At 38.3% G+C, this 24,548-nt stretch overlaps 1 protein-coding gene and 1 long non-coding RNA gene across 2 annotated transcripts in view; one reads left to right on the forward strand and one right to left on the reverse strand.

Moving 5' to 3' along the window:
* Nucleotides 1-7,966: 7,966 nt before the first annotated feature.
* Nucleotides 7,967-24,548, forward strand: part of LOC113021526 (hemicentin-1-like) — a 29,943-nt gene continuing 13,361 nt past the window's right edge. Inside the window, exons 1-11 of the mRNA XM_026166283.1 lie at nucleotides 7,967-8,250; nucleotides 14,912-15,196; nucleotides 15,290-15,610; nucleotides 15,748-16,002; nucleotides 16,120-16,374; nucleotides 16,481-16,807; nucleotides 16,905-17,144; nucleotides 17,273-17,500; nucleotides 17,636-17,899; nucleotides 18,033-18,228; nucleotides 19,743-19,927. Coding sequence (XP_026022068.1) covers nucleotides 8,199-8,250; nucleotides 14,912-15,196; nucleotides 15,290-15,610; nucleotides 15,748-16,002; nucleotides 16,120-16,374; nucleotides 16,481-16,807; nucleotides 16,905-17,144; nucleotides 17,273-17,500; nucleotides 17,636-17,899; nucleotides 18,033-18,228; nucleotides 19,743-19,927 — 2,608 coding nt within the window. The 5' untranslated portion in view covers nucleotides 7,967-8,198. The remainder of the gene's footprint in view (nucleotides 8,251-14,911; nucleotides 15,197-15,289; nucleotides 15,611-15,747; nucleotides 16,003-16,119; nucleotides 16,375-16,480; nucleotides 16,808-16,904; nucleotides 17,145-17,272; nucleotides 17,501-17,635; nucleotides 17,900-18,032; nucleotides 18,229-19,742; nucleotides 19,928-24,548) is intronic.
* LOC113020555 (uncharacterized) lies at nucleotides 9,617-13,972 on the reverse strand. The gene is made up of 3 exons (XR_003272207.1): nucleotides 13,758-13,972; nucleotides 11,926-12,061; nucleotides 9,617-10,642 (listed from the first exon to the last, which is right to left on the reverse strand). It is a non-coding gene; the product is annotated as an uncharacterized LOC113020555 (long non-coding RNA).

Raw genomic sequence — 24,548 nt, forward strand, 5'->3', positions numbered from 1 at the left:
TGAAGATGGTGGCACTAACAAAAAGACAGGAAGTGGATCTGGATGTAGCAGAGTTGAGGGTGTTAAGTTTTTTATTGGGAGTGGTCATTATGGACATACTTAAGAGTCCATCCGTCCGTCCTCTTCCACTTATCTGGGGCCGGGGCCAGCAGCCCAAGCAGAGAAGCCCAGACCTCTCTCTCCCCAGCCACCTCCTCCAGCTTGTCCAGGGAACACCAAGGTGTTCCCAGGCCAGCCGAGAGATGTAATTTCTCCAGCGTGTCCTGGGTCTGCCCCAGGGCCCCCTCCCAGTAGGACAATGCTGGAACACCTCACCCAGGAGGCGCCCAGGAGGCATCCTTGTCAGATGCAAAAAAACACCTCAACTGGCTCCATTCGATGGGAAAGAATGGACTCTTAAGTATGTCCATAATGAGCCCCTCCCGGATTGCTAAGCTTCTCACCCTATGCGGGGATGCGATCACAACCATTAGTAGCATGTAATGTAATTCCCATCATGGGAGATTTTCCACTGGAGCAGTCTCGTGATGACATCCTATGCTCAGCCTTTGACCAAGTGATTGAAATTGATGCTTACGTGGTGTGCCCTGAAGCCATGCGGACCTACCTGTGTTTTGTATTTTTAAAAGATAGGCTGTATCGAGTGAGTTGTGACACTTGCACGGAGGAGACACACACCCACTTGTTGGTGGCTCACTATAACCCCATGGCAGGGCAGGGCATAGGGGGTTTGACAAGAGCGAATTATGACCCAATTTTTTTGGCCAGGCATCCGAGAGGATGTGCGCTGCTGGTGCACATCCTTTCTGGAATGCCAACTTATTAACCAGCCAACCATACCAAAAGCACCTTTGTGCCCCCTACCATTAATGTAGGTCCTCTTTGAACTTATTGACTGGGTTGTTGGAGTGGCTGAATTTATTCCCTTTGAACTGCTGTTCAGCAGGAAGCTGCGTGGGGTGCTCGACCTGATTAAGGAAAGCTGCGAGGAAGGTCCAAGCCCCTCAAAGAATGAAATTCAATCCGTGCTGGACCTGAGAGTAAAAATCCACACACTGGGGAGGTTGATTTGGGAGAATTTGCTCCAGGCTTAGCAATGTCAGCATTGCCTGTATAACAGAGAGGCCACACTCAGGCAATTTTCACCCGGAGACAAAGTTCTTGTATTACTCCCTTCTTCTAGCTCAAAATTACTCGCCAAGTGGCCAACACTCTTCAAGCCAAGGATCATCAAAGATTGCAATCTGCCTCAGAGTGCAGAATTGGATGAGGTGCTTGTTTCTGCACAGCATGATCCTGACGAGGGTGTATGGGACTGTGAAGTGTCTGCCGTCCTTCTGCTGCTTAACTTGTTACCTCCAATATCTAAGGGAAGAAAGTCTTCAAAGATTAGCACATCTAATGCTGCTGACCACCTGATGAAATTCATGAAGGTGGGAGGAAGCGTGGAGGTTTTTCTCAAGGAAACCGGCCCCGCTCAGCCCTTCCTCCTGTGTCTTCTACACTTTCATCCAGACCACGATGTATGGCATTGATGTTGGCAGTGTGAAGGAGAATCCTTGGATCAGGGAAATCAGAGCAAGAATTCTTTACAGTACAGTTTGAATACATCCACTATTCAGCACTTTGACTGGAAAAGTTCATCTGTTACATTTGTAAGATACTCCACACAAGTTACTCAGTGGTATTTAGACATTTGAATTACCAGCATGGTTTGTACCCAGGAACGTTTTTGCATTTGACCTGCGGAGAGCCTGAATGTTCATTTATCATTTGCATGTAGTCTGCTTACAAGCAGCACTTCCCAAACAGACGGAGACTGTGTTGATTTGGATATCACCAGCAATTTTGATTTTGAGCCCGTACCTAATGATGGAGCCTCCGGCTTCATTAAATATAACACAGGAAAAGAGAGAGCGAGAGAGCTCATTAACTAAAACACCACACACCTGTCCCACCAACCTCTCTGGCACTGCCCCTTGAACTCACTGCACCACCCCTTCCCTGCAGCTGAGCCAGGGAGCACACCTTCGTCACACTCACCATTTCCAACACCAGGCCAAAGAGAGAAGAACTTCACATCTTTACGTTCACCGTTCACCAAGTAAAAATTGGGAGTAAATGACAGCTTTATAGTAAGAGAGTGAGCAGTGATGGTATGGAACTAATAAAGAAATGAAACTCAAACTTTAATAAACTGCATGCAATAGAAGTGAACAACTGATGCATTTATTTATTTAGATAAATGCTAACTGACCTCTATAATTTATGTAGAGGAAGGCAATATTGCTTCTACTACATAATCTATTCATTAGACATTGCTTACTTTAGAACTAAATATAACAGCTTCTATGTGGAACCTGACAGTGACTGGTAACAGCTACAGTCGGGTTAATATCATAGCAATCCAAGGGGACTCCCTCTCCTGGCACAATGTCTCACCAGTTTGGATTCCACTTCCACTGATCCCATCTGATTGCTGTCTGCTGTATGTTGACTTTTTCCCATTAATGTGGTTATTTAAATTATCATAAATGAGCCTGGTAGTATCAAATATGTGCCCAATCCAATATGAATGATGTGTGGTATCGGAGTGGACACTACTTAACCAACCTGAAGAGAGTTTCCATGGTGATCAAACTCACATAACAAGGTTAAATTATGGACATATGCAAAGGTAAGACATGATGTAGATGATTTTCACATGTGTAGAGAGAATAAAACAAACTTAATCTGTGTCTGTGTGTTTAATAAAAACATTATTTTCAACTTAACCCAGTCTGTGAACTGTTTGTGTACCAGAACTCCAAAAAAAAAAAAAAAAGAACAGAAATCAAAACCCAAACAATAAACACATTTCTTAAATTTCAAAACCTAAGAAAATCATGTACAGGATCATAACAAACTCATACACTATTGAGGTACTTAAGTGGAGTTTCAACTTATGTAAATAGTCTAAATATGAAACATGAATCATGATTTGCATCTCCAAAGCGTGAAATGGACACGGTGGACTGAGATGTCATTAAACATTTTGCTGTGATACTGGGTTGTGGTAGGACATGCCTAGAAGGGCCAGGAGGCATCCTGATTTAATGCCTGAACCACGCCAACTGGCTCTTTCAATTTGGAGAAGAAGTAGCAGCTCTATTCTGAGCCCCTACCAAATGCCCAAATGCCCAAATTCCTTGTGTCATTTTCACTATGTCCTTCGCTACAAGTGAAAAACCTGGGTGTTATTTTTGACTCTGAGCTTGGTTTTATCCCACATGTTAAACATGTAACCAAAATTGGATTTTATCATCTAAAAAATATAGCCAGAGTCCGCCCTATTCTCTCTCGGGCCAACACGGAGATGCTGATGCATGCTTTTATTACCAGTCGCATTGATTACTGTAATGCCCTGCTCTCTGGTCTTCCTAAGAAGAATATTTCAACTTTACAACTCTTGCAAAACTCGGCAGCTCGTGTGCTGACGAAGACCAGAGGGCGGGCCCACATTACACCGGTTTTAGAATCGCTGCACTGGCTCCCCGTGTGTTTCAGGATCGATTTTAAAGTTCTTTTATTGGTTTTTAAATGTCTTAATGGTCTTGGGCCTTCTTATCTCTCAGATCTGCTTTTACCATACGAACCCTCGCGGACCCTGAGGTCCTCTGGTACTGGCCTTTTGATTGTCCCTAAAGTCAGGACACATACTCACGGAGAGGCAGCTTTTCAGTGGTATGGTCCTCGTCTGTGGAACAGCCTGCCGGAGGAGCTCAGGGCCGCAGAGAACGTGTCATGGTCCTGGGTCGGTGACCCAGCGCTTTTAGTTATCATTTTCTAGTTTATGATGATGATGATTATTATTGTTTGAGTTCTGTGTGTTATATTTGGTCTGCCTTTGAGTCTGTCTCTGTCTATGGTGTCACCCCATCTGTTTGTGAATCTGTCTGTTTAGTTCAATGTCTTGTCTGGTTCCATGTGTCTGAGTTTCCTGTTGTATTGTGAAGGTTTGTGTCATATGTGAGTGTGCTCAGTTTACGTTTCCCCTGTCTCGTCAGCTGTGATTTCTCCCAGGTGTGTTCCCCTCCTGTCTCTCATCCCTTGATTACTGCCGTCTGTGTATTTAAGCCCTGTGTTTCTCTGTGTCAGTGTCGCGTTGTACCCTCAACTAGCTGTGTGTTCTGCTTCTATGTTCCTAGTGTTTGGTCTCCTGCTCCAGTTTAGTGTTTCTTTCCAGTGTTTCAGTCCTTGGTTCCTCTGTTCTGACTTTTGGTTTTCTTTTGGTGAGTTCAGTTTGTACGAGGTTTTTCCCAGAATAAAGCTGCGCCTTAAGTTTCACTACCGTGTCTGAGTTCTGCATTTTGGGTCCACCACTCCTGCTTGCCTGCCACACAGCGATTCATGACAGAACGTACATGTTTTTAAGAACAGGCTCAAGACCCACCTTTTTAATTTAGCTTTTACTTAGCGTTTATTTATTTTTTATGCTTATTTATTCTATCCTGTTATTCTATTATTAATTTAGGATTTACCTAATATTTCTTGATTTTATTCTTATTCATTTTTTAATCTTCTTACTCTATTTATATTTATATTTATATTGTATCCTGTTCTTATTTATTTTATCATTTTACCCTGTATACATCGTATTGCGTCATATCTCCAGTGTTTCCTCGGAGGGCGCTCTCTGCACCGGGGCTGTTATTGACCGTGGCTGCTGGGTCTCTGGGGTCCTCTCAGCCTGGTTGGGGGGCTCCTTTGCCTCCCTCCGGCTGTGTGCCCAGCCCGGAGGCTGCGGTCTGTGACCGGCTCCCGGTGCAGACGGCTCTCTGTTATAATGTTTCCTCACTTGGCTCATGCGAGCCCAGCCCAATTTTTACTCTTTAAGTGTGCGCGTGTGTGTATGTGTGTGTGGGTGGGGGTGGGGGGATATATGTGTATTGAGAGTGTGGGGAGTGAGTTGGAGGGTGGGGTGGGCTGCTTTTAACTATGTAAAGCACTTTGTGCTACATTTTTTCTGTATGAAAAGTGCTTTATAAATAAAGATTGATTGATTGATTGATTGATTGATCTCCAAGGGAGAGGCCAGCCCCCTTTTGGAGGATTTAACCTTTGCCACTTGGATCCATGGTCTCATTTTCTGAGTCACTACCTAGAACTTGTACTGACCAGTACATCTTTGCCTTCACACTCCACGCTCTGTGTTCAACACAACAGAGTAGTACAAAATCAGCATCAACACAGATACTGTACCAATCTGTTTGCTCTTGAGATCTTGAGACTCTTAAGCGTCTCCACTTGTGGCAGCAACTTGTTTCCAGCTGAGAGCCAGGGCATCAGACTTGGAGGTAATTTAGATCCCAGTCACTTCAAACTTGGCTGCAAACTGCGCCAGTGCAAACTGCAGGTCATTGCTCAATAAAAGCCAACAACCCTAGCTTTTAAAATCAAATTATATCATATCTGCCACTGAAGTCAAGTTGGACAACAAGTTATGGATTATTGATAACATGGCAACTATACAGTTATAACAGCTGCAACTGAAACTTGATATGGTTGGGGTCTATAAAGTTTTGGACAATCAAAAATTTAAACTCAATTAAAATGTAACTGAAGTGCAGATTTTCAGCTTTATTAAAGGGGTTTAACAAAAATAATTGTGATTTTATGATAGGGAAATTGAAACTGTATCTGTGTAGTTTCTCAGTAATCCGGGTCATAGTCTTTAGAGCTAAAGAACATGATGATTAAACTTCCTAGAGTTTAAAGAACTCCAGTCGCCTTCTTTTTAAGATTCTAACACTACTGAAAAAGAGCAAGGAGTCCTTGAGAAGCTTTAGAATAAAGAGAATGAGATGTTTACCACCACCATCTGTGGTGTATGTGATTACACACATCTACACTCATGCTTAGTTGCAGAATGCTCCACTAACCTATCAAATCAACATTACAAGTGGTTTTTAGTAGTGTCATGATGTATATCTGCACAAAGCAAAATCACAGGATTGTTTTCCAGTATCTGTGTTGTAGATGGCATGGGGATTGGAGGCAGATATGAGAATGCAAGGCAGGGCTTTTTGCTAGGCTAGTGAAAACAGCAACACAAACCCCTGGTGCCAAGCATTTTCCTCTTCTTAACACTAAATGTCTTGCCTGGAGCTACAAATTGCTAAACACAACCATACTCATATGCTCACGAATGCTGTGTATTGTGACTAAAACAAATCATGAATTTGTTTTGGGGTTTTTTTTTTTAACACAAAAAAGAACTTTATATGCTGTACTATTACAAACCTTCTTAGAATTGAGGTGTTTACCTTTGCAGCCTTTTATAAAATAGTGAATGAGCCCACAGATTGGTGAACTTGTGTGTCAGTGAAGCTTGTTGTACAACATGGTTTGAGTGCTCAATTAGGGTAGAAAGCATGCACACTGAGACATACTATCTTTTTGCTGTTTGCAGATAAAAAAGTATCAGCAAAATGTGCTAGCCTGTCACATCATTTCTTTCACTTTGATAGCTTGATAACTGTCATTCCCCTTAAATGATGTGGCCTCCTTTAATTTCCAACATATTATCTATTGTGATTTTCTTCCCGGTGAGTTATGATGTGTTTTCAAACTGTTTCTTTAATCTTTTGAGCAGTGTATCTATTTCCTGTCAAATTTATTTAACTGCTCAGATAAACAGCAGAGGCTGGTAGCATTAATGACTCCCTGGTTTTGATCCTATCTGTCTGAGAAAAACAGCTAGCAGCATTATCACTGAACAAAAGACTTTATGTTTTTATAATACTTGCCTTTTGAGCTTGCAGTTAAGAACAGGATATGAACAATAGAACACAAAAGTGTGGATAATTTCTGTGTTGCACCACTTCCTCCAGTGTCTTCTTTTCTTTTTTTCACCACTTCCTCAAATGTCTAAAGAGAAAGAGAGCACATGGTGTGGTTGCGAGAGCATGCCTGTCATGACAGACCATTAAGGCTGATCTCTTTGCATACGTTTTTACTTTTTCAGATTCCTATGCCCATCTTACCACCGTGGTTTTACACTCAGATTTTCAATTGCTTATTTAAACAAAACTGAGAAGTTGTTTATGAGACTTTTCCTAGTGGTAAGGGAACTTTATAAAATGCCTTTCATGTTTTTATTTAATACTACTGAATTTCAAAATGCTATATGTTGACATATTATAAAACTGTATTTGCATGTTGCTTTTTGTACATCCTCCCTTAATGCATATTTTCCCTTCACTCAAGGGCATAGCTGGACTGACCGCAGAGTACTAGCTGATGCATGTGGGTCTGGTGTGAGCAGAGTCGAGCTCAGGGAGGGTGGAAAGTCATCTAGAGGAGACAAGATGGGTCGAAAATGGGAGCAGTATAGGTGACCTTTTGCCCTTTGAAAGCCAGGAATTAACACTTACAATAAATAACTAAATAAATAATAATAACTAATTAAAATAACTAATAATAACTAAAGAAATGAATAATACAATAAATAACTCTGTCATATACACTATTAAACACTATTATTAGACACTATTAAAGCCACTACCACGATGGCGTTCAATGGAGGATCCTACTCCCTCAAACAAGTTTCCATGATGACCAAACCAGCATAAAAAGGGTTATATTCTGAACATGTGCAAACAGAAAAAGATGATGTGGATGATTCTCACATAAGTGTAGAGAGAATGAAACAAACTTTCTGTGTCTGTGTTTATTAAAAACATAAAAACTATGACATGTACATTGACTGTGAATAACTGGGTGATCACTAAAATGGATTAGGTTGACAAATCTGCCTTCTGTGGTGCATTTTTGTGCTAGAATTTGTATTTCTCTATAAACTCACACAATTTCTCTCTTCTTTGTAGAAATTAGACACTTTGTAAAAGAACAGTGAATAATGGCACAAAACATAGGGGGAGGGGCATCACTAAGCTACCGTTACTTCACAAAGCGCTGGCTCTGGATGTGGTTTAGTATTTTGGGTTTCACAGTGTTTCCTGTACACAAGAGCATTGAATTTCCTCTATGTTTTCTTTCTGCATGTGATACTGCCAGCCTGTCAGGCGGACATCATATCTCCTGCATCGAACTGATATTCATCTAACCTGGGTCCTTAAGCTGGACATCGTCTGGACGATCCTGAAACACTGCTCACTTCCTTCCATCTCATTATTCCTCCTGCATGCTGTTCAAGCATGCTATCTGTGAGGATGCTAAGCTTCTTCATACTCATCTTTTCACTATGTGGTGAGTAATAAAGATGTTCTTTAAGTACAAAGGGATTTTCCTTAACTCTGTATCTATCTGAAAAGTTGTTTATTTTATTGAGTTGACAGGAGTAAAACCTTTTAGTTAACTTTGAGTTTCTTTTTGGCCTAACTTTCGGTATCTTGGTGGTAAATGGTAAAACTAATAATTTCTATATGTTTTCTTTTTAAATAAAATACTCCCATTTTAATGAGGTACTAATGGAATTCGAAGGACTATCAATGTAACCTCTGACTTTTAAAAGAATAAATGAAAACCCATTTTAAGTGGGAGAGGTGAACGTTACTTCTGGTACAAAGTTCCGTTTTCATCAAACTGAGAGAGCGTGGGCCATATTGAACTTTACAGTCTGATGAAAAATAAAGCTTTCACAGGACTCTTTGCAGTCTTGTGAAAGACTAATTATACCCCGTCATTCAGTAGCTTTTAAAAAACCTTTAGCAGCAATGACTTGCAGTAACCACTTTCTTTACAATGTTATCAGTTTCTCACATAGTTGTGGGAAATTTTTTTTTGTGTGTGTGTAGGTGGTCAGAGATGTTATGATTAAGCTGCGACCACGCCACCTAGTGGAATTTCACCCCTAGGAAATATACAGAGTGTTTTCAAACATCCTAACCAAAACACTGGTTTGAAAGTGCACTACTAAAGCACACTGTAAAAAAATATTCCGTAGAAAAACAGAAAATGTCCTGGTAATTTTCTGCCAGTACATTTTCTGTTTTTTTACGGAGGTTTGACGGACCTTTCTGTAAATGATAAAACGGAAAATTCTGTAGATTTACAGTATACTCTCTGTACCATTTACGGACATTTCCTTCAGCTATAAAACAGAAAATTCCGTTTATTCACAGTATATTTTCTGTATCATTAACTGATATTTTCCGTTAATAGAAAAATTGAAATTTCTGTTTATATTACTATTTCCAAGCACTTCTTTTCACTGTAACTCATTAAATATAGTTCTTTATATCCTTAAACGTACATTTCTATGCAATTACAACCTAGTACACCATGTACTCAAAAATTCATAAATTAAAACTTAAATTAATTTGTGCTTCGTACACAACAACATTGGTACAATTAATGTTAAATATTCTTTTATTCTCCTTAACTCAAACACTATACTAAAATATAATGACAGCATCCATCTTGTCATAAAACTACTAAACAGCTGATACATGAACAAAATAACTCACAAGCTTTCAAATTTGAGCATTTTTATTTCCTTGAAATCAGGTTGCCCTCATGTAAATGTGTTTATTTACATTCATTCAAGTGGCTACCAAGTGTTTTCTTCAAACAGGACACCTGACAAACAAAAAATGTCATATTTAACGACATGTTCACATTTAATAATATCCAGAGTACCTTTGAGTTAGAATCACTGCCTTGTGGTAGTTTTGCCTCAGCCAAATGGTTAAGGTGTGGTTTACATCCATCTCTGTCCACTTATGATACAGTATACACATGTAGTCAGTTATAGCCAAACACCTTTGATTACTGAATTGCATTCACTTCATTAATGAAGTGAATGCAATTCACATTTGTGTGAACATTTGTCTGAGATTAACTCTTTGGGCTCTTTACCTTACAATATAACATACTTGAGTCAAAATTTGTTGACTGTTTAAGTGGTGCCACATGAATACAACTGAACAGATCTAAAGAAGATGTTCCTGAACTTTGGGTTTATTCGAACAGGACTGATGGATAACCACAGGACTTTTCCCCATATGATAACTACAACACATAATAAATTAAGACAGATTACTGTCCCAAACTTAAAGATAAAAGTGTATTTACGGGACTTGTTTTGTCAGTGAGGAGCAAAGTATAATTAGAAGTGCTTGTTCTGATGAAAAGTTAAACTGTAAACAGCAGCATAGTGAATAAGGATCTGTGTCCACGAATCCTCAGCAGTGACAACACTTAAACATCATAGTTCAAAATCCTTAATGCACACCTTTTTCTCCACGGTGTTCAAATTCTCTAAGCTGGTTAAGTAGAGGAAAAAGTCTGACATATTTCATGACCATTAAATGTTAGACAAGGCTCTGAAAACGAGGTTACAGTTACAAACAAAAACCTCTGCTTGTGCGCACAGACCCTAAATCACAACAAATAAGACAATAGTAAGACAAATTACTACAAAGTCTTGTTACCGCTCTTCATATAACAGTGTGACAAAGTCCTGAATGCAGCCTGCATGTTAGTACATCAAGGTCCATCTGAGCTTTAAGTAAAATACACTCAGCTTTTCCTTGGATTTTAAGAGTTGCTCAGTTCATACAGGAACTGCAGCAGTCGGAGTTAACGTGTCGCTGTGTTGCTCCTCCGTGTCAGCCATTGAGACTAGTCGCAATTTATTCTGAGGAAAAAAAGAGAAACAACAAGACATTTTTAAAAAGTTTGTATTTTTATAATTTTTTTTTACCTAGAGCATAAACAACATAAACAAAAAAAGGATTAGGGCTGTGCGATATGACGATATATATCAGATTACGATATAAAAATGTCTATCGTTTCATATTATACACTATTCTTTGTTTTGTGGTGTTGCAAAATAAACTGTTTATGGCAATATTTTTTTCATGGTTTTGATGGTCACTGTAGTTGCTATATTATTTCTTAAAGTTCTCTCCTTCTCTTATACTTAAAATAACCACACTATGGACGGACAAGTGACTGTTTTTACGCGTACTTTCGTTACCAACAATGAGGATAAAACCATCGTGTGGCTCCGCCGTCCGCTTGTTTATTTTCCACATAAACCTTTCACAATAAAGCTCAAGTTTCTGTTGAGACTTTTCAAACTAAACTGAAATGATATACATTATTCTCAAACATAAAATTTCAGAATATGCATCAAACAAATGACCTCAAATAAAAACATCAAGTAACTATAAATGGCGCTTACAGTCACCACGCAGATGAAGGCACAGAGAATACCAGCATGGCCAGCAAGGATGAGGCAGAACCAGAAGGACCAGTCAAAAGAAATCAAGGACCTTATTGTTAAATGAGGGGCTACCTCTGTAGCATGGACATGGTTTGGTTATGAAAAGTCTGACACGCCCCAGAAAACTGTACTATGCAAATTATGCCACAAACTGGTCCCCACCACCACTCGAACACGACAAACCTCTTTAACCACCTACACAAGAATCACATGAAAGAGTTTCGAGAGAGTTTACGAATGAAAAGCAAAAAAGAGTCGTCAGGTGCTCAAAATAATCCTTAGACTCAAACGTTAGAACAGGCTTTTCCTTGCAGCACGCCGTGTAATAAATACTCAGAAAGAAAATGGCGGCCATTTAAACTCATGTCTAAAAATGTATAGTTTCATGCATCGGTCAAAACACTCGACTCCAGGTACACGACGCCCAACTGAAAACATTTCACATAAGTCGAGTTGCCCGAGAATCACAGAATTTACAGAAAATGCACTATTTTGTGATATATATCGTTATCAGGAGAGATACGTCTTATATTGGGATATGAGACTTTGGTCATATCACGCAGCCCTACAAAGGATTATAATTCACGTAGAGTTGCATACACATAACACCATTCTGTTGCAACAAAAGCAGTTTATAATTAAAGTAACATACATACCTTGAAAAACTAAATCAACCACAACATTAAACTCACCTTGTGTTTGTAGAGAAGGTGATCAGGGTTTTTCTTCATTTCCTGAGACCAGCTGCTCTGGATCATCACCAGCTTGTATCTTCATCTTTTTTTTCCACTCGGGGAAGTCTTTCCTTTTCTTGGCCATTGCTCTGCACTGGAAAACCAAAGTGTGTGATCAAAGGTGAAATAAGGGATATCTTTCCACTGCAGGACTTAAAGTGCTTCAAGTAGTGATAGCTGTTGATCCATTTCTCAAATAATCTGTAAGGATCTGGATTTTTAAGAAAGATACAAATATCTCTGCTTATATTTGGCTAAAAGCTTGATATAGACAAGGCATATAGAGCCCCTGCACACCAGCACTGCGCTTACATTATAGTTCAACCTTTGGAATACAAGCGCGCTGATCCACACAGGTATGCACACGGGTGTTCACTGCTCGTAGACCCAAATTACACCTTTCTTGGCTGCTACTTCGAAGCACATCTGTCCTGCGTGCTGCACAACAACATTGAATATTTAGTATTTACTGCTGTTTACACTTAGCTAGATTAATGCGATGGTGTTGTGTTTAGTATGTTGCTTTGTTTTTTTTCTGCTTGTTTTCTATTCTTCTCTCAACAGGTGATCCAGGAGATTTTTTTTTCTCTCCCCCTTTCTCACTGTCCCTCTCCCCTTCTGTTTTTCCTTTCCTTCCTCTTTCTTTCTCCCTTTCCTATCCCTCACTCATGTCTGTCCCGTCTGTAACATCTGAAAATAAAATATAATAAATAATAAAAACAAAGATCGACCAAATGGACCAATACGGCAATGCCACGATGATCCATTTGGCAAAGTAAATCCATTGGGTATCCTTGTTGGTCTTCAGACAACAATTCTGATGGCTAAAGAACCAAATGGGACAGGCAAAAAAAACAACAAAAAAAAAACAACAAAAAAAAACATTATAGTTCAATCAAGAAATAGTTATTATTGATTTATTATTGAATTCTTTTAGTAATAATTTTTAGTATTTAATCACATTAGCACAGTGGGGTGACAAAAATATTCCACATACAAGAAATGCTGCTCAGCATTTCATAAATTACATTTTCAACAAATGTTGGAGTAAAAACACAGTTACAGGGAAAATGTGTCTGTCTGTAAATATTAACTAAACATTTCTATGTGCTACAAAATAGACATACTGTAATTGTAAATGTGCTGAGGTGAAACTATACTTTCAATAATTTTACCACTACAGTCTGTTAACCACCGAAATAATCTATGCTGGTCAGCTAGCTAAAAGTCTTTACTTTAGCAGCCCAAATCAGAGGCTAACATTAGCATTTGCTAGCGTCAGCCAGGAAGGTCTGAGGCTTAAACTAGGGTTAGTGTAACTTTGCCTGAAACCCTTTAAAGTGTACAGTAGAGCCAACTGTAAAACACAGGTATTGATACAGTACTTATTAGAGTCCTAGAATAATTTCTAGAACCATGAAGTTCTCACTTTCCCAGTTATCCACATCGCTGACTTTCGCTAATTAGCTAGTTAGCAGTCACAGCTGTGTAACACCCAGAGAGACACAGACAGCTAACTATAATATTTATGAAAACTGGTTCAGCCACTGAAGGGCAAAACTGGTGGTATCACAGTAAAAATTATTTTAACATTAACTAAAATAAAGCTTAAGTCATGTTAAACCTAAATAACAATTATTTTAAAAAATGAGTCAGCAAAATATTCCTGACTTGTCTGGAGACAGCCGAAACCAGTTAACAAATAAATTAACAATTCTTTCTAAATAAAAACACGGAGTCTTTTGAAAAACATTATTTTAATAAAACGAAACATGAGTTTTAATACTTACCACAGAAATTTGAAGGCAGTTTCTCCAACTTCAGAATCCAAAATCCAGATGAAGCCTGAAAGAAGCCTAATGGCTGCTCTTGCGCTTACTTTTCCCTCCTTTTCAGGTTCTTTTTCCCACAATGCATTGCAGTAGTTGAGAAATACAGAAAAATACCTGTAAATGACTAATACGGAAAATTCCTTCACGTTTATACAGTAGATTGTACTGTATTTTTACGGATTTTTTTTTACAGTGCAGATTTCTTCCAATATTAAAATACCTTTAATACATTTGTTAAAAACAAATTATAATTCCAGTCTGGTTCACAATATAAACTGATCTTAAACATCTAACATGCTGAGTGAGGCTTTGTAGAGTCTGACGTGCAGCTCTTTTTTTATTGGACTTTATCTGAGCATTGTACAGTCTGACTTTGGGTTGAATTTGCTTGATGATCAGTTAAACATCCTCATGGATTTGATTAGCAGCATGTGGATGCCTCTTCAAACCTCATAAACCCTCTTAAAACTTGTGAAAGCAGTAGGGGGTATACTTATTTAGTACTATATTTATTTATAGTGTTTAAATAACAGACAACATATAAATGCACTTTAATTTCAAAATGAATTGTATTAGTTTTAATGAGTATTTAGCACAGTTTCTTTCCAAAGATATATATTTATTTTTGCATCTTATTGTGAACGCTCTGTGTTTTGACTGATGAAGGTGTCTCTTAGATGTAGACGTTAATAATGTGCCAACATCCTAGAGGGTCCTTGAAATGTTAAACGTTGTTTTCTGTCTTTTAGGACTTTTGGTATTCTATCTTTTTAAGAATTATTACACATGACTAGGACACTTAACTAAATTTTTAATATCTCTGATTTACTTTGCTTTGTCATTGTAATATTGGCCTTCTTTACTTGCACTGAGATCTCACTGGCCCTCACTTGGTCAATGTTTCAAGGATTTCTGAACCTCTGAACATGAGGGATATGCTTAAAAACAGTTGAGGCAAATGAGTGGCTGCATTTTAATATCCTGCATTTTACCATATATTACTGATTCTTTTTGATTTTGTTTTGTACTGTTTATTATTAATACTTAGTGTGAAAAAATGTGAAGCAGGACAAATAAAACCTAATAAGCACATCAATCTTGTCTATTTACAGATGCTGACAGCATATGCCCACCAGAGCACAACCCTCTTACTCTGAGTCCACCTGAGATCATAGAAGAATATGGAGGAAATCCTGTCACTGTAAACTGCACCACAGCACTGGCTGAACATAAAGGGATGTACTTTACAGTTGGAAATGAAACCTCTCGCATCATAGAAAAACAAATGTCTATCTCCCAGTCAGTGTCACTGTCAGATTGGAATGTGACGATCAAGTGCAAAGTAAAACTAAATGAGTTTAATGAATGCAGCAAGGACCTTCAAGTTATTACATTCAGTAAGTTTAATTTGAAATGAATACAGAGCAATGCTAAGAAAACTAAAAGCAACGATCATGAGTAACTAACTGTTATCTAACTTTGTTTGGCAGAGAATCCAGAAGTTGTTCATTCTGTACAGCTTGTGAATGTGATAGGAGAAGAAACACAGTACAGACTGCAGTGTGACATCATCAATGTTGCTCCTGTTCAGTATGTCACTGTTAGCTGGTACAAAAACAGTGAAAAAATCCAGACAGAATCTTTCAATGACACAACAACCAAAACTCCAGTAAATGAGTCCTCTATTCTGAGAGTCAACATCAGCAGAGAAGAAAATGTAGTGAAGTTCAGATGTGAAGCTCAGCTGGACTTTAGACCACACAGACCAAAACTTCCTGCCATTTCTAAAACACACAGAGTTTCAGCCCACTGTGAGTAAATATCCTGCTGTTTACACATGAACAGAAGTTTATTTTTATTTTTTTAAAAGATTAAACACAAGTTCTCTTCTTTTCAGCTTTCAATTGTGTAAATGTGAGAACTGATAAAAAACTGTTTATCATTTCAGACGCTCCGGAGCTAAAGACACAAAATAGTGCTGATGACACTTATGCACTTGAGGGCACTGATATCATCTTGAGCTGTGAAGCTGTTGGAAACCCTCTTCCTGTGTATAACTGGATTTGTGATGGGAAAAACATGTTGGAGAACACAACCAGTCTCAGTTTACCTCGAGTACATGGCAATAAAACCTGCGCATGCACAGCTACCAATTATCTGGGAAACATAACTAAGACAATCCATCTTCATGTTGAACCAAGAGGTATATATTCTTACTTCACATCTAAAATTGTGGATGATTTAGATGAAACTGCTGACTTATGTCTTATTTTACACCAAATCATCTCTAACTCTGAATATATTTGCTTGTGAATGGCAGGTTGCCCACTAACACTGACACCTTCTGAAACTGTTGTGAAATTTGGAGATCCAGTTTCAATCAACTGCAGCACATCAGTCACAGATGTTGAAGGAATGGGCTGGGAGGCTCCATTTGGAGGTACAGGATTTGAGCGTCCTCCTGTTGTCACTTGGAGGGTTGAAAAACTAGAAGAGTGGACTCCAAGTCCTTTTTGCTATGTTACTCTGGTTAATGGATCACAGCGTACTGTGAGTCCAGTCATCACTGTTTACAGTAAGTACATGTGACCACAATGTCCACAATGCTTTATTGTGTTATAAACTATATGAATTGAAATTTTTAATATGATATAGCAATGATTTAGCTTATTTATTTACAGAAACTCCAGATTCTGTGTCAGTGTCTGACATGGGTCATGGTTCAATGGTGGAGGGCAGAGAGTATGATCTGAAATGTGATGTCATTAATGTGGCTCCTGTGCAGAATCTCACAGTGACGTGGTACAGAGGCAATGAAACTGTGCTCACACAGATGTTTAATGACTCCACTATGACTCCAGTAAACGCATCTTCTACCCTGAGAATCTCCACTCAGAGAGATTACAATGGATTAACTTTTAGATGTGAGGCTGAGCTGCACCTCGGACCCAAAGGGCCAAAGTTCCCCCCTAATGTAACCTCACCACCTTACACTGCTGTTGTTCTTTGTAAGATTCCCACCAATTTACTTCATATTTTTTAATCTAAGACACAGCTCTGTGATCTATGAAATATAAATTAATCTATGTTGATATTCCTTCCTAGATAAACCATTCATGGAATCTTGTCCAGACCACGTCACTGTTGTTGAAAATGCTGCCTTCAGCAAGAGCATTTTATCCTGTCAAGCTGATGGGAACCCTCCTCCCACTGTTCAGTGGTTCTATGAGGGGAAAATCCTTAATTCATTTAAGCCACTGACCAGGACTGACTCAGGAAAGTACACGGCTATAGTTGAAAACAGTCGTGGCAGAAGCAACACCTCAGTTCATATCACAGTGGAATGTGAGTGCATCAGACCTGGGTCATTTTATATTTTAGCCGAATAATGATAAAACACACTAAAGTACTGACAAGATAATATTTTGTTTTCAATTATTTACTCTGAAAATTAATTTGTATAATTTTTACAGACAGTCCTTCTTTCACCTGCAAAGAGCACTATGAGATCACAGTGAATGATAAACATCAAAGTATCTGTGAACCAGTAGGATTACCTACACCCACCCTCACCTGGCTTAAAGATGGCAAACAGATGGTTTCCCCACAGCGCTGGAAAAAGAATGATAGTGGAAAATACTTGCTTAAGGCACACAACACGCATGGAACAGCTGAACACACACTGTATCTTGAAATTTTGTGTAAGTTTTAAGTTTTTAATTTTTCAGAATGATATAGTCTTTTTATGATTTTTCAACAGTGAAAATAAGTAATTTGAGATGATAACATATTTTGAAGGATATTATTTCTGTTTCAAAATTTGGTATTTTTTCCAGATGCCCCTGAATTCAAAGAAGGAAATGAAAGCAAGGAGGTACTGCAGGGTGAGAATGTTACTTTAAGCTGTAGTGCTGACAGTAACCCACCCTCAAACATCACCTGGATCTACACAGCTGCAGTGAATTCAAACATGACCACTGAGGGGCACCAGAAGACTGTCACTATCACTAGAGCCACGTCTACCAATGCTGGTTATTACATTTGTGTTGCAGAGAATAAAGTTGGGAGAAATACACGATTCATCACACTGATGATAACAGGTATGATTATTGACTCAGTGCAGAAGAGCTATGGGAATGTAGAAAGTGAAAGATTACTGATGTTCAATTTCAACAATGCATGGGATTGAGAAATTAAATGAATCTTATGTTTTGAATTTTGTTTCTCTTACAGGTAAAAGCAGTCAAATCCCATTTCCAATCATTTGGGTGTCGCTCACTCTATTGATCATCATTCTGATTCTTCTTGTGGTCTGTTGTCGCATTTGCCAAAAAAAACGTGGACATTACAGTTTTTTTCCTGTCAAAGTGTCAAATGTCTCAAATATCCCTTTGACTAGTGTACAAGCCAATGGAAAAGCTAAGGATTTTTAACGAATCCTGTTCTGTATATCAAATGTTGCCCCCTGGCCTGGTGGGTTTCAGGTAGGGAGGTGATCCAAAATCCTGCAACTGTTTATTAAAATACAGAAGAATGGATCATAAGCTTGTTTACAGCTTTAATCACAGGATTTATTCTACTTCCTTAAACAAAGAGAGACAAACTCAATCTCTTTCTATGATGACCAGCATCTCTTTGAAAGGTATGGAACGACAGATGTTAATACATTGCCAAAAACACATTAAAATTTAAAGTCCAATTAATTTATTGTCACAAATACAATTTGTGTTTCTTTAGCATAGCTAATGCACTTGAAGCACACTTTGCCTGCTAGCAAAAGGTCTGTTGGCCTATGACGATATAGAAGTGACAATCTCACTTTAAGAACAGTACTTCCACATTTCTCATTTTCCAGAGTTATATTTCACAACAGTCTTATTATTATTTCTGCTTTGTTACATACAAGCCATTTTAAGGACTATTAACCAAACCTGTACATTAAAATGTTTATTCAGAAACACTTGTTGTGTACTCTATTTGGAATAAAATCTTATTTTTATATTTTGCTGTCTTTTTCTTTCTCCTCACAAGGCAGCTTCTTTTCAGTCTTGAAATATGAGTTGTGTACCTTGTTCAGCCGTCACTGTATTTAAACAAAATATCCTATTTTCATGCATCAGAACTTAATTATGGATCTTTAATGATTTGATTCAAAAAGGTGGGTGTCGCCCAGTATTAGTCAGAGTGTAAAGTGATGGTTTCCTTAGGTTTTATTTTCAGTTAATTAAATAAATACTTAAATAAACAAGATGAGGATATGTGTTTTCTTTTTCCTTTTAAAGGCCTTTAACAAGTCATTACAGGTGAATTGTGACCAAACACACTATTTTACAATGACCAATACATGCCAGTAGTTCAGAGGTTTTTCAGACAGTGAAGGATAAAGAACTATGTTTTAGTTAATATCCATTATGCTAAAGGAGCATAATGTTTGCTTCAGTCCGAGCCTTGGGTTTTGATTATCACGAAAGAGTACCTTGAATAACAAAGACTCTCATTAGTAAATCTAAAAATAATTTATTTGCAACAATACAACATTTGAAAAACTTTATTAAGCATTAAAAATCACAAGAAAAAGCAAAACCCAAAGCTATGGGTCTCAGGCAATTGACTGAACAAAAAGTCTTTATACTCAGAGGCTCCCTAACACAAAGCTTAAAGTGCAATCAAAATTCACTGATCAGGTCCACAAGAAATTTGGAGGATCAGATCCCTCCCGAGTTGGAATGCACTAACCTGTGTTTTTCAATCTATAGCGTGCTGGGCGCTGATCCCCTGTGCAAAGGATGAACAACCGGCAGTCATTTGCTCCGAATTACCAAATTTGGATTTCATTTCCTTATAAGAACATTAATAGTTGAGCACAGATCTTAACTCTATCCGCAACCGATTCTCTCGTAGTTCCGCTCGTTTTGCACTTCTGTATTTCTCCGTCTCTAGCAGTTCCAGTTGTTCACCTCACAAGGCTGGACGAGAACCTCCCCACCTCTCCTCCTGCCCCACAGCAAGGTCTCTCTGCACCGTGTCTCTGTCCCTCCCACCAGACCACTTCATTGGTCCCTTCCTGGTGGCTCCCTGTCCTGATTGGCTGACGACAGTGTCCTTCAAGGACATGAACTCGCTCAGCTGTAAGTAAACCTCGACTTTTACAACAAAAACATGCATCAAGAAAGAATACAGCCACAGATTAAAATCACAGCCGATGCAATATAAAACCCAAGCAAAGCACAGAATCAGAATTTCCGGAGCTTGTATCTCGGGGAATCCTTTTTATACACCAGATTAAAGAAGTACACTATCAATGCAGAAGTACAACTTTGACCAGTGCAGGCTTATCAAGATGCGACACAGACTAGTAGTATTTTCGCTTGACGGGGATGCGAAAACTAGTTTGTTCCTGTTTTTGTCGCAATGTAAAATTTTTTTTGGAAGAACAAGAACTGCCCGAGTTAAATGTTCATGGTGTTGATTTCGAGTTTGAACTGAAGAAAGAAACGCCGGAGCAGGTTTACATCATGCTGAGATTGTACTCCCTTGGGGCGTCCTCCAAGCTGTTGGGATAACTTTGGAGAGGTTTTTTTCTTTCTTTTTTTGTGTGAGAGAAATAATCTGAAAGTTCGGCCAAATAAGTGACCGTTGATTTGGACACAGGGCTTTGGGTGAGTCTATCATCTGCCTCGTTTGTATGTATGATATTGTCAGTGTCATTAACATACATTTTCTGCAAGGTGAGGAAAGAAGTGAGAAGCTAATAGTCACGATATGAAAAGTGAAACCAACTTAGAAGTGCCTTAAAGTAGTAATATAGTTTTGTTAGTACTGTTTAATGCCTGACACCATTGGAGGACAGCTGAGACAGGACCATTCCGAATGCAGATGAGTACATCGCCTAACATTTACGTATTGTATTGCTACTTTCTGCTTTTACTTTAATATATTTTGAATGCAGGCATTATACTCTGTACTCTTTAACATTTAGTTTAAAGTTTTAGTTTCTTAGTATTTTGTACATTACTGAATATCAAGCTAAATTCAAAGGACATTTACCACACAGAGGGAAGACTGAGAGAACTAGTACTAACAGAATATAGAACAGAAGAGGAACAGAATACCAATGAAAAAGAATGAAAGTTACACAGTAAACAACAGTAGGAACCAGAAAACCTGATAAAAGAATAGAAATCAGAACCACAACTGCTAAATTTTAAAAACTATTAAAATTACACGATCATGACAATCTCTGGCACCATAAAGGTCGTTCAGTAAGGTTCTAACTTGAGTAAAAAGTCAAACGAATTTTTTGTCTACTTTGCAAAAGTTATTCAAGACAAAAACTGTTCACAGTTAATGCCCTGTATAACAAATTTGTAATAAGACGGAGCCTAACAGCACCAAAAAACAAAGCAAAAAAACCCAAAAACAGTCTGTTCATTCTTTTAATAATATAGATCTTGTTTAAATTTTATAACTATAATTCCAAACACATGAATTAACTCTGCCAGGGCGGCCATTTATCAACCATTCTATTTGTAATTTTTATGGACAGAGCTATGCACAGCCAAAGGTCCAAGGGTGTCAAGTTCAGTGGTGTTATGGAAATCTGAAAGAAACTGATCTACACAAACAGCTTGTCTTTGTGAGGTTTTAATTTGTCTTTGCAAAGGGGTCAAACAACAGTACAGAGTACAACAGCAGTCTGCATGGCTTTTGACAAAGAATGACAACAAGCGTAGAAGCATAGAAACACATTATCTACCCATCATGGTCACAGATTACAGTCAGAACATTCCAAAGATAACTTGTACAGATGAATATATCTATAAGATAAAACATGTAGAGCCTTCCACTCAGCCAAATCAACTTAAAACAGAGGAAATCAGAATCCTAAAATTTCCTATTATGTTTCACATAAAAATCCAGCAATGTTCAAACTAGGGGATCTTTGTGTGTCATAGTGAAAGTGAAAATTTTGCAGCATCTCAACATGTCACTCCTCACACAAGAAGAGCATGTGTGGGTATTAGCTATACTTAAATTAAAACATTGTTTCTAAATTTGCCCTTGCAGCACTGTTGCTCAAAGTCACCATCTCATAGAAATATGTGAGGTGCAGCAGATGAAGTTTCAGTCAACTATAACTAAGGCAAGGCAAGGCAAGGCAAGTTTATTTGTATAGCACAATTCAACAACAAGGTGATTCAAAGTGCTTTACAGAGACATTAGAAACAAGAACAAATAAAAAGCATGATTTAAAATTGATTAAAACAAGCAAATAAACTAACTAACTAATTAACAAACAAACAAACAACAGTATATCAAATCAAAACAGATAAAATCAGAACAGTAGATAAAATCAGTAGTTAAATGTAAGTTTTGAAATTTAAGCTTAAAGTGTGGATTTGGTGCTTTATTCAAATGCAGCTGAGAACAGGTGAGTCTTCAACCTGGATTTAAATAAACTGAGTGTTTCAGCTGATGTGAGGCTTTCTGGGAGTTTGTTCCAGATATAAGGAGCATAAAAGCTGAATGCAGCTTCTCCGTGTCTGGTTCTGACTCTGGGAACTGATAAAAGACCGGATCCAGATGACCTGAGGGATCTGGATGGTTCATACTGGGTCAGGAGGTCATTGATGTATTTTGGTCCTAAACCATTCAGAGCTTTATAGGCCAGCATCAGAACTTTAAAGTCTATCCTCTGACGGACAGGCAGCCAGTGTAAGGACCTCAGAGCTGGACTGATGTGGTCCACTTTTTTGGTCTTAGTGAGGACTCGAGCAGCAGAGTTCTGAATGAGCTGTAGTTGTCTGACTGATTTTTTAGGTAGACCTGTAAAGATGCTGTTACAGTAATCAAGCCTACTAAAGATGAATGCATGGACTAGTTTTTCCAGGTCCTGTTGAGACATCAGAGCTTTTATCCTTGAAATATTCTTGAGGTGATAGTAAGCTGACTTTGTTATTGTCTTAATGTGTTTTTCTAAGTTTAGGTCTGCATCCATCACTACACCCAAATTTCTCGCCTGGTTTGTGGTTTTTAGATGTATAGATTGAAGTTCTCTGGTGACCTGTAATCGTTTTTCTTTGGCGCCAAAGACTATTACCTCAGTTTTGTTTTTGTTTAGCTGGAGAAAATTGTGGCACAACCAGTCATTGATTTCCTCAATGCATTTACCAAGAGCCTGTACAGGGCCTCGGTCTCCTGGTGACATTGTGATATATATTTGTGTGTCATCTGCATAGCTGTGATAGTTTATTTTGTTGTTGTTTATAATCTGTGCCAGTGGGAGCATGTAGATGTTAAACAGAAGGGGTCCCAAGATGGAACCTTGGGGAACTCCACATGTGATACTTGTCTGCTCAGATGTGAAGTTACCTATTGATACAAAGTATTTCCTGTTTTCTACGTATGTTTTGAACCAGTTTAGTACAGTTCCTGAAAGACCTGTCCAGTTCTCCAGTCGTTTGAGTAATATGTTGTGGTCAACTGTATCAAATGCTGCACTGAGATCCAGTAAAACTAGGACTGACATTTTTCCACTGTCTGTATTCAGACATATGTCATTAAACACTTTGGTCAGAGCGGTTTCAGTGCTGTGGTTCTGTCTAAAACCTGACTGGAAGGCATCGTAGCAATTATTCTGTTTTAAGAAGTAACTGAGCTGTTGAGAAACTGCTTTTTCAATGATCTTACTTAAAAACGGGAGATTTGAGATCGGCCTGTAGTTGTTCATTTGTGTCTTGTCAAGATTGTCCTTTTTCAGTATAGGTTTGATTACAGCAGTTTTTAGTGATTCTGGAAACACACCTGATAATAAAGAAAAGTGGACACAGTACATATCCTGGATCTGCTGTTGATGTACCAATTGCTTGTCTAATTTTTTGGATTTTTTCAGTGAAGAATTTGGCAAAGTCATTGCAGGCCATGGTTGAATGAAGTTCAGCTGCCACTGACACAGGAGGGTTTGTTAGCCTGTCAACTGTAGAAAATAAGACCCGAGCATTATGGCTGTTTTTAGTGATGATGTCAGAGAAGTAGGACCTCCTTGCATTCCTCAGTTGTAAATTATAATTGTGAAGTTTCTCTTTATAAATGTCATAATGAACTAACCTGGTGTGTGTGCTGTACATTTTCTTTCCTCCTCCAAAAGTAGGTCATTTGTGTTACCAGTGGTTAGTTTCCACTGGTAGGACCATAAGTGCTGATAAACTTTTCTTGGCAGCAGGCAGAAAGCAAAAAATGCACGCTTAAAGTTATATTTACATTAATTAATTATTACATGTATTGTAAGTGAAAAAGTAACAAATTCTCTCACCCCTTGTCCTGACAGAGTGTACATAGTATCCACCACCACAATCAACTTCAAGCATTAGCTCAGTCAAAGTAGCTGCACGTCTCTCATGTGGAGCATGTGATTCATCCATATCAACAAAAGCAACACAGGAGTGTGTGCAAAGTGTTATCAACTCGAGTCTTCATGACAGGCTTGGTGGCTGCATCAATCTTTTATAGAATCTGTGTTAACACCAGAGGTCTTCTGGCAAGGAATGAATGCGTAGAAACTCTCTTGTGTTTGCAGAACTTTGCGTTCACAGTTAGCGCCCTGTGTTTTCCCAGTTTTTTCTTTAACATTTAGTAGTTGAAACAAAGAGTGTTTTTTTTAAAATTACTAACATGTTGCTTTTGTGGAAAGTGAAGCTTTTTAAAGTTAATCCTGGGCACATTTTTCAATGTTTAGATTTTGTCTGAATC

This window comes from Astatotilapia calliptera, chromosome 4 (genome assembly GCF_900246225.1).
Source record: "Astatotilapia calliptera chromosome 4, fAstCal1.2, whole genome shotgun sequence".
In the NCBI taxonomy this organism is placed as follows: Eukaryota; Metazoa; Chordata; class Actinopteri; order Cichliformes; family Cichlidae; genus Astatotilapia; species Astatotilapia calliptera.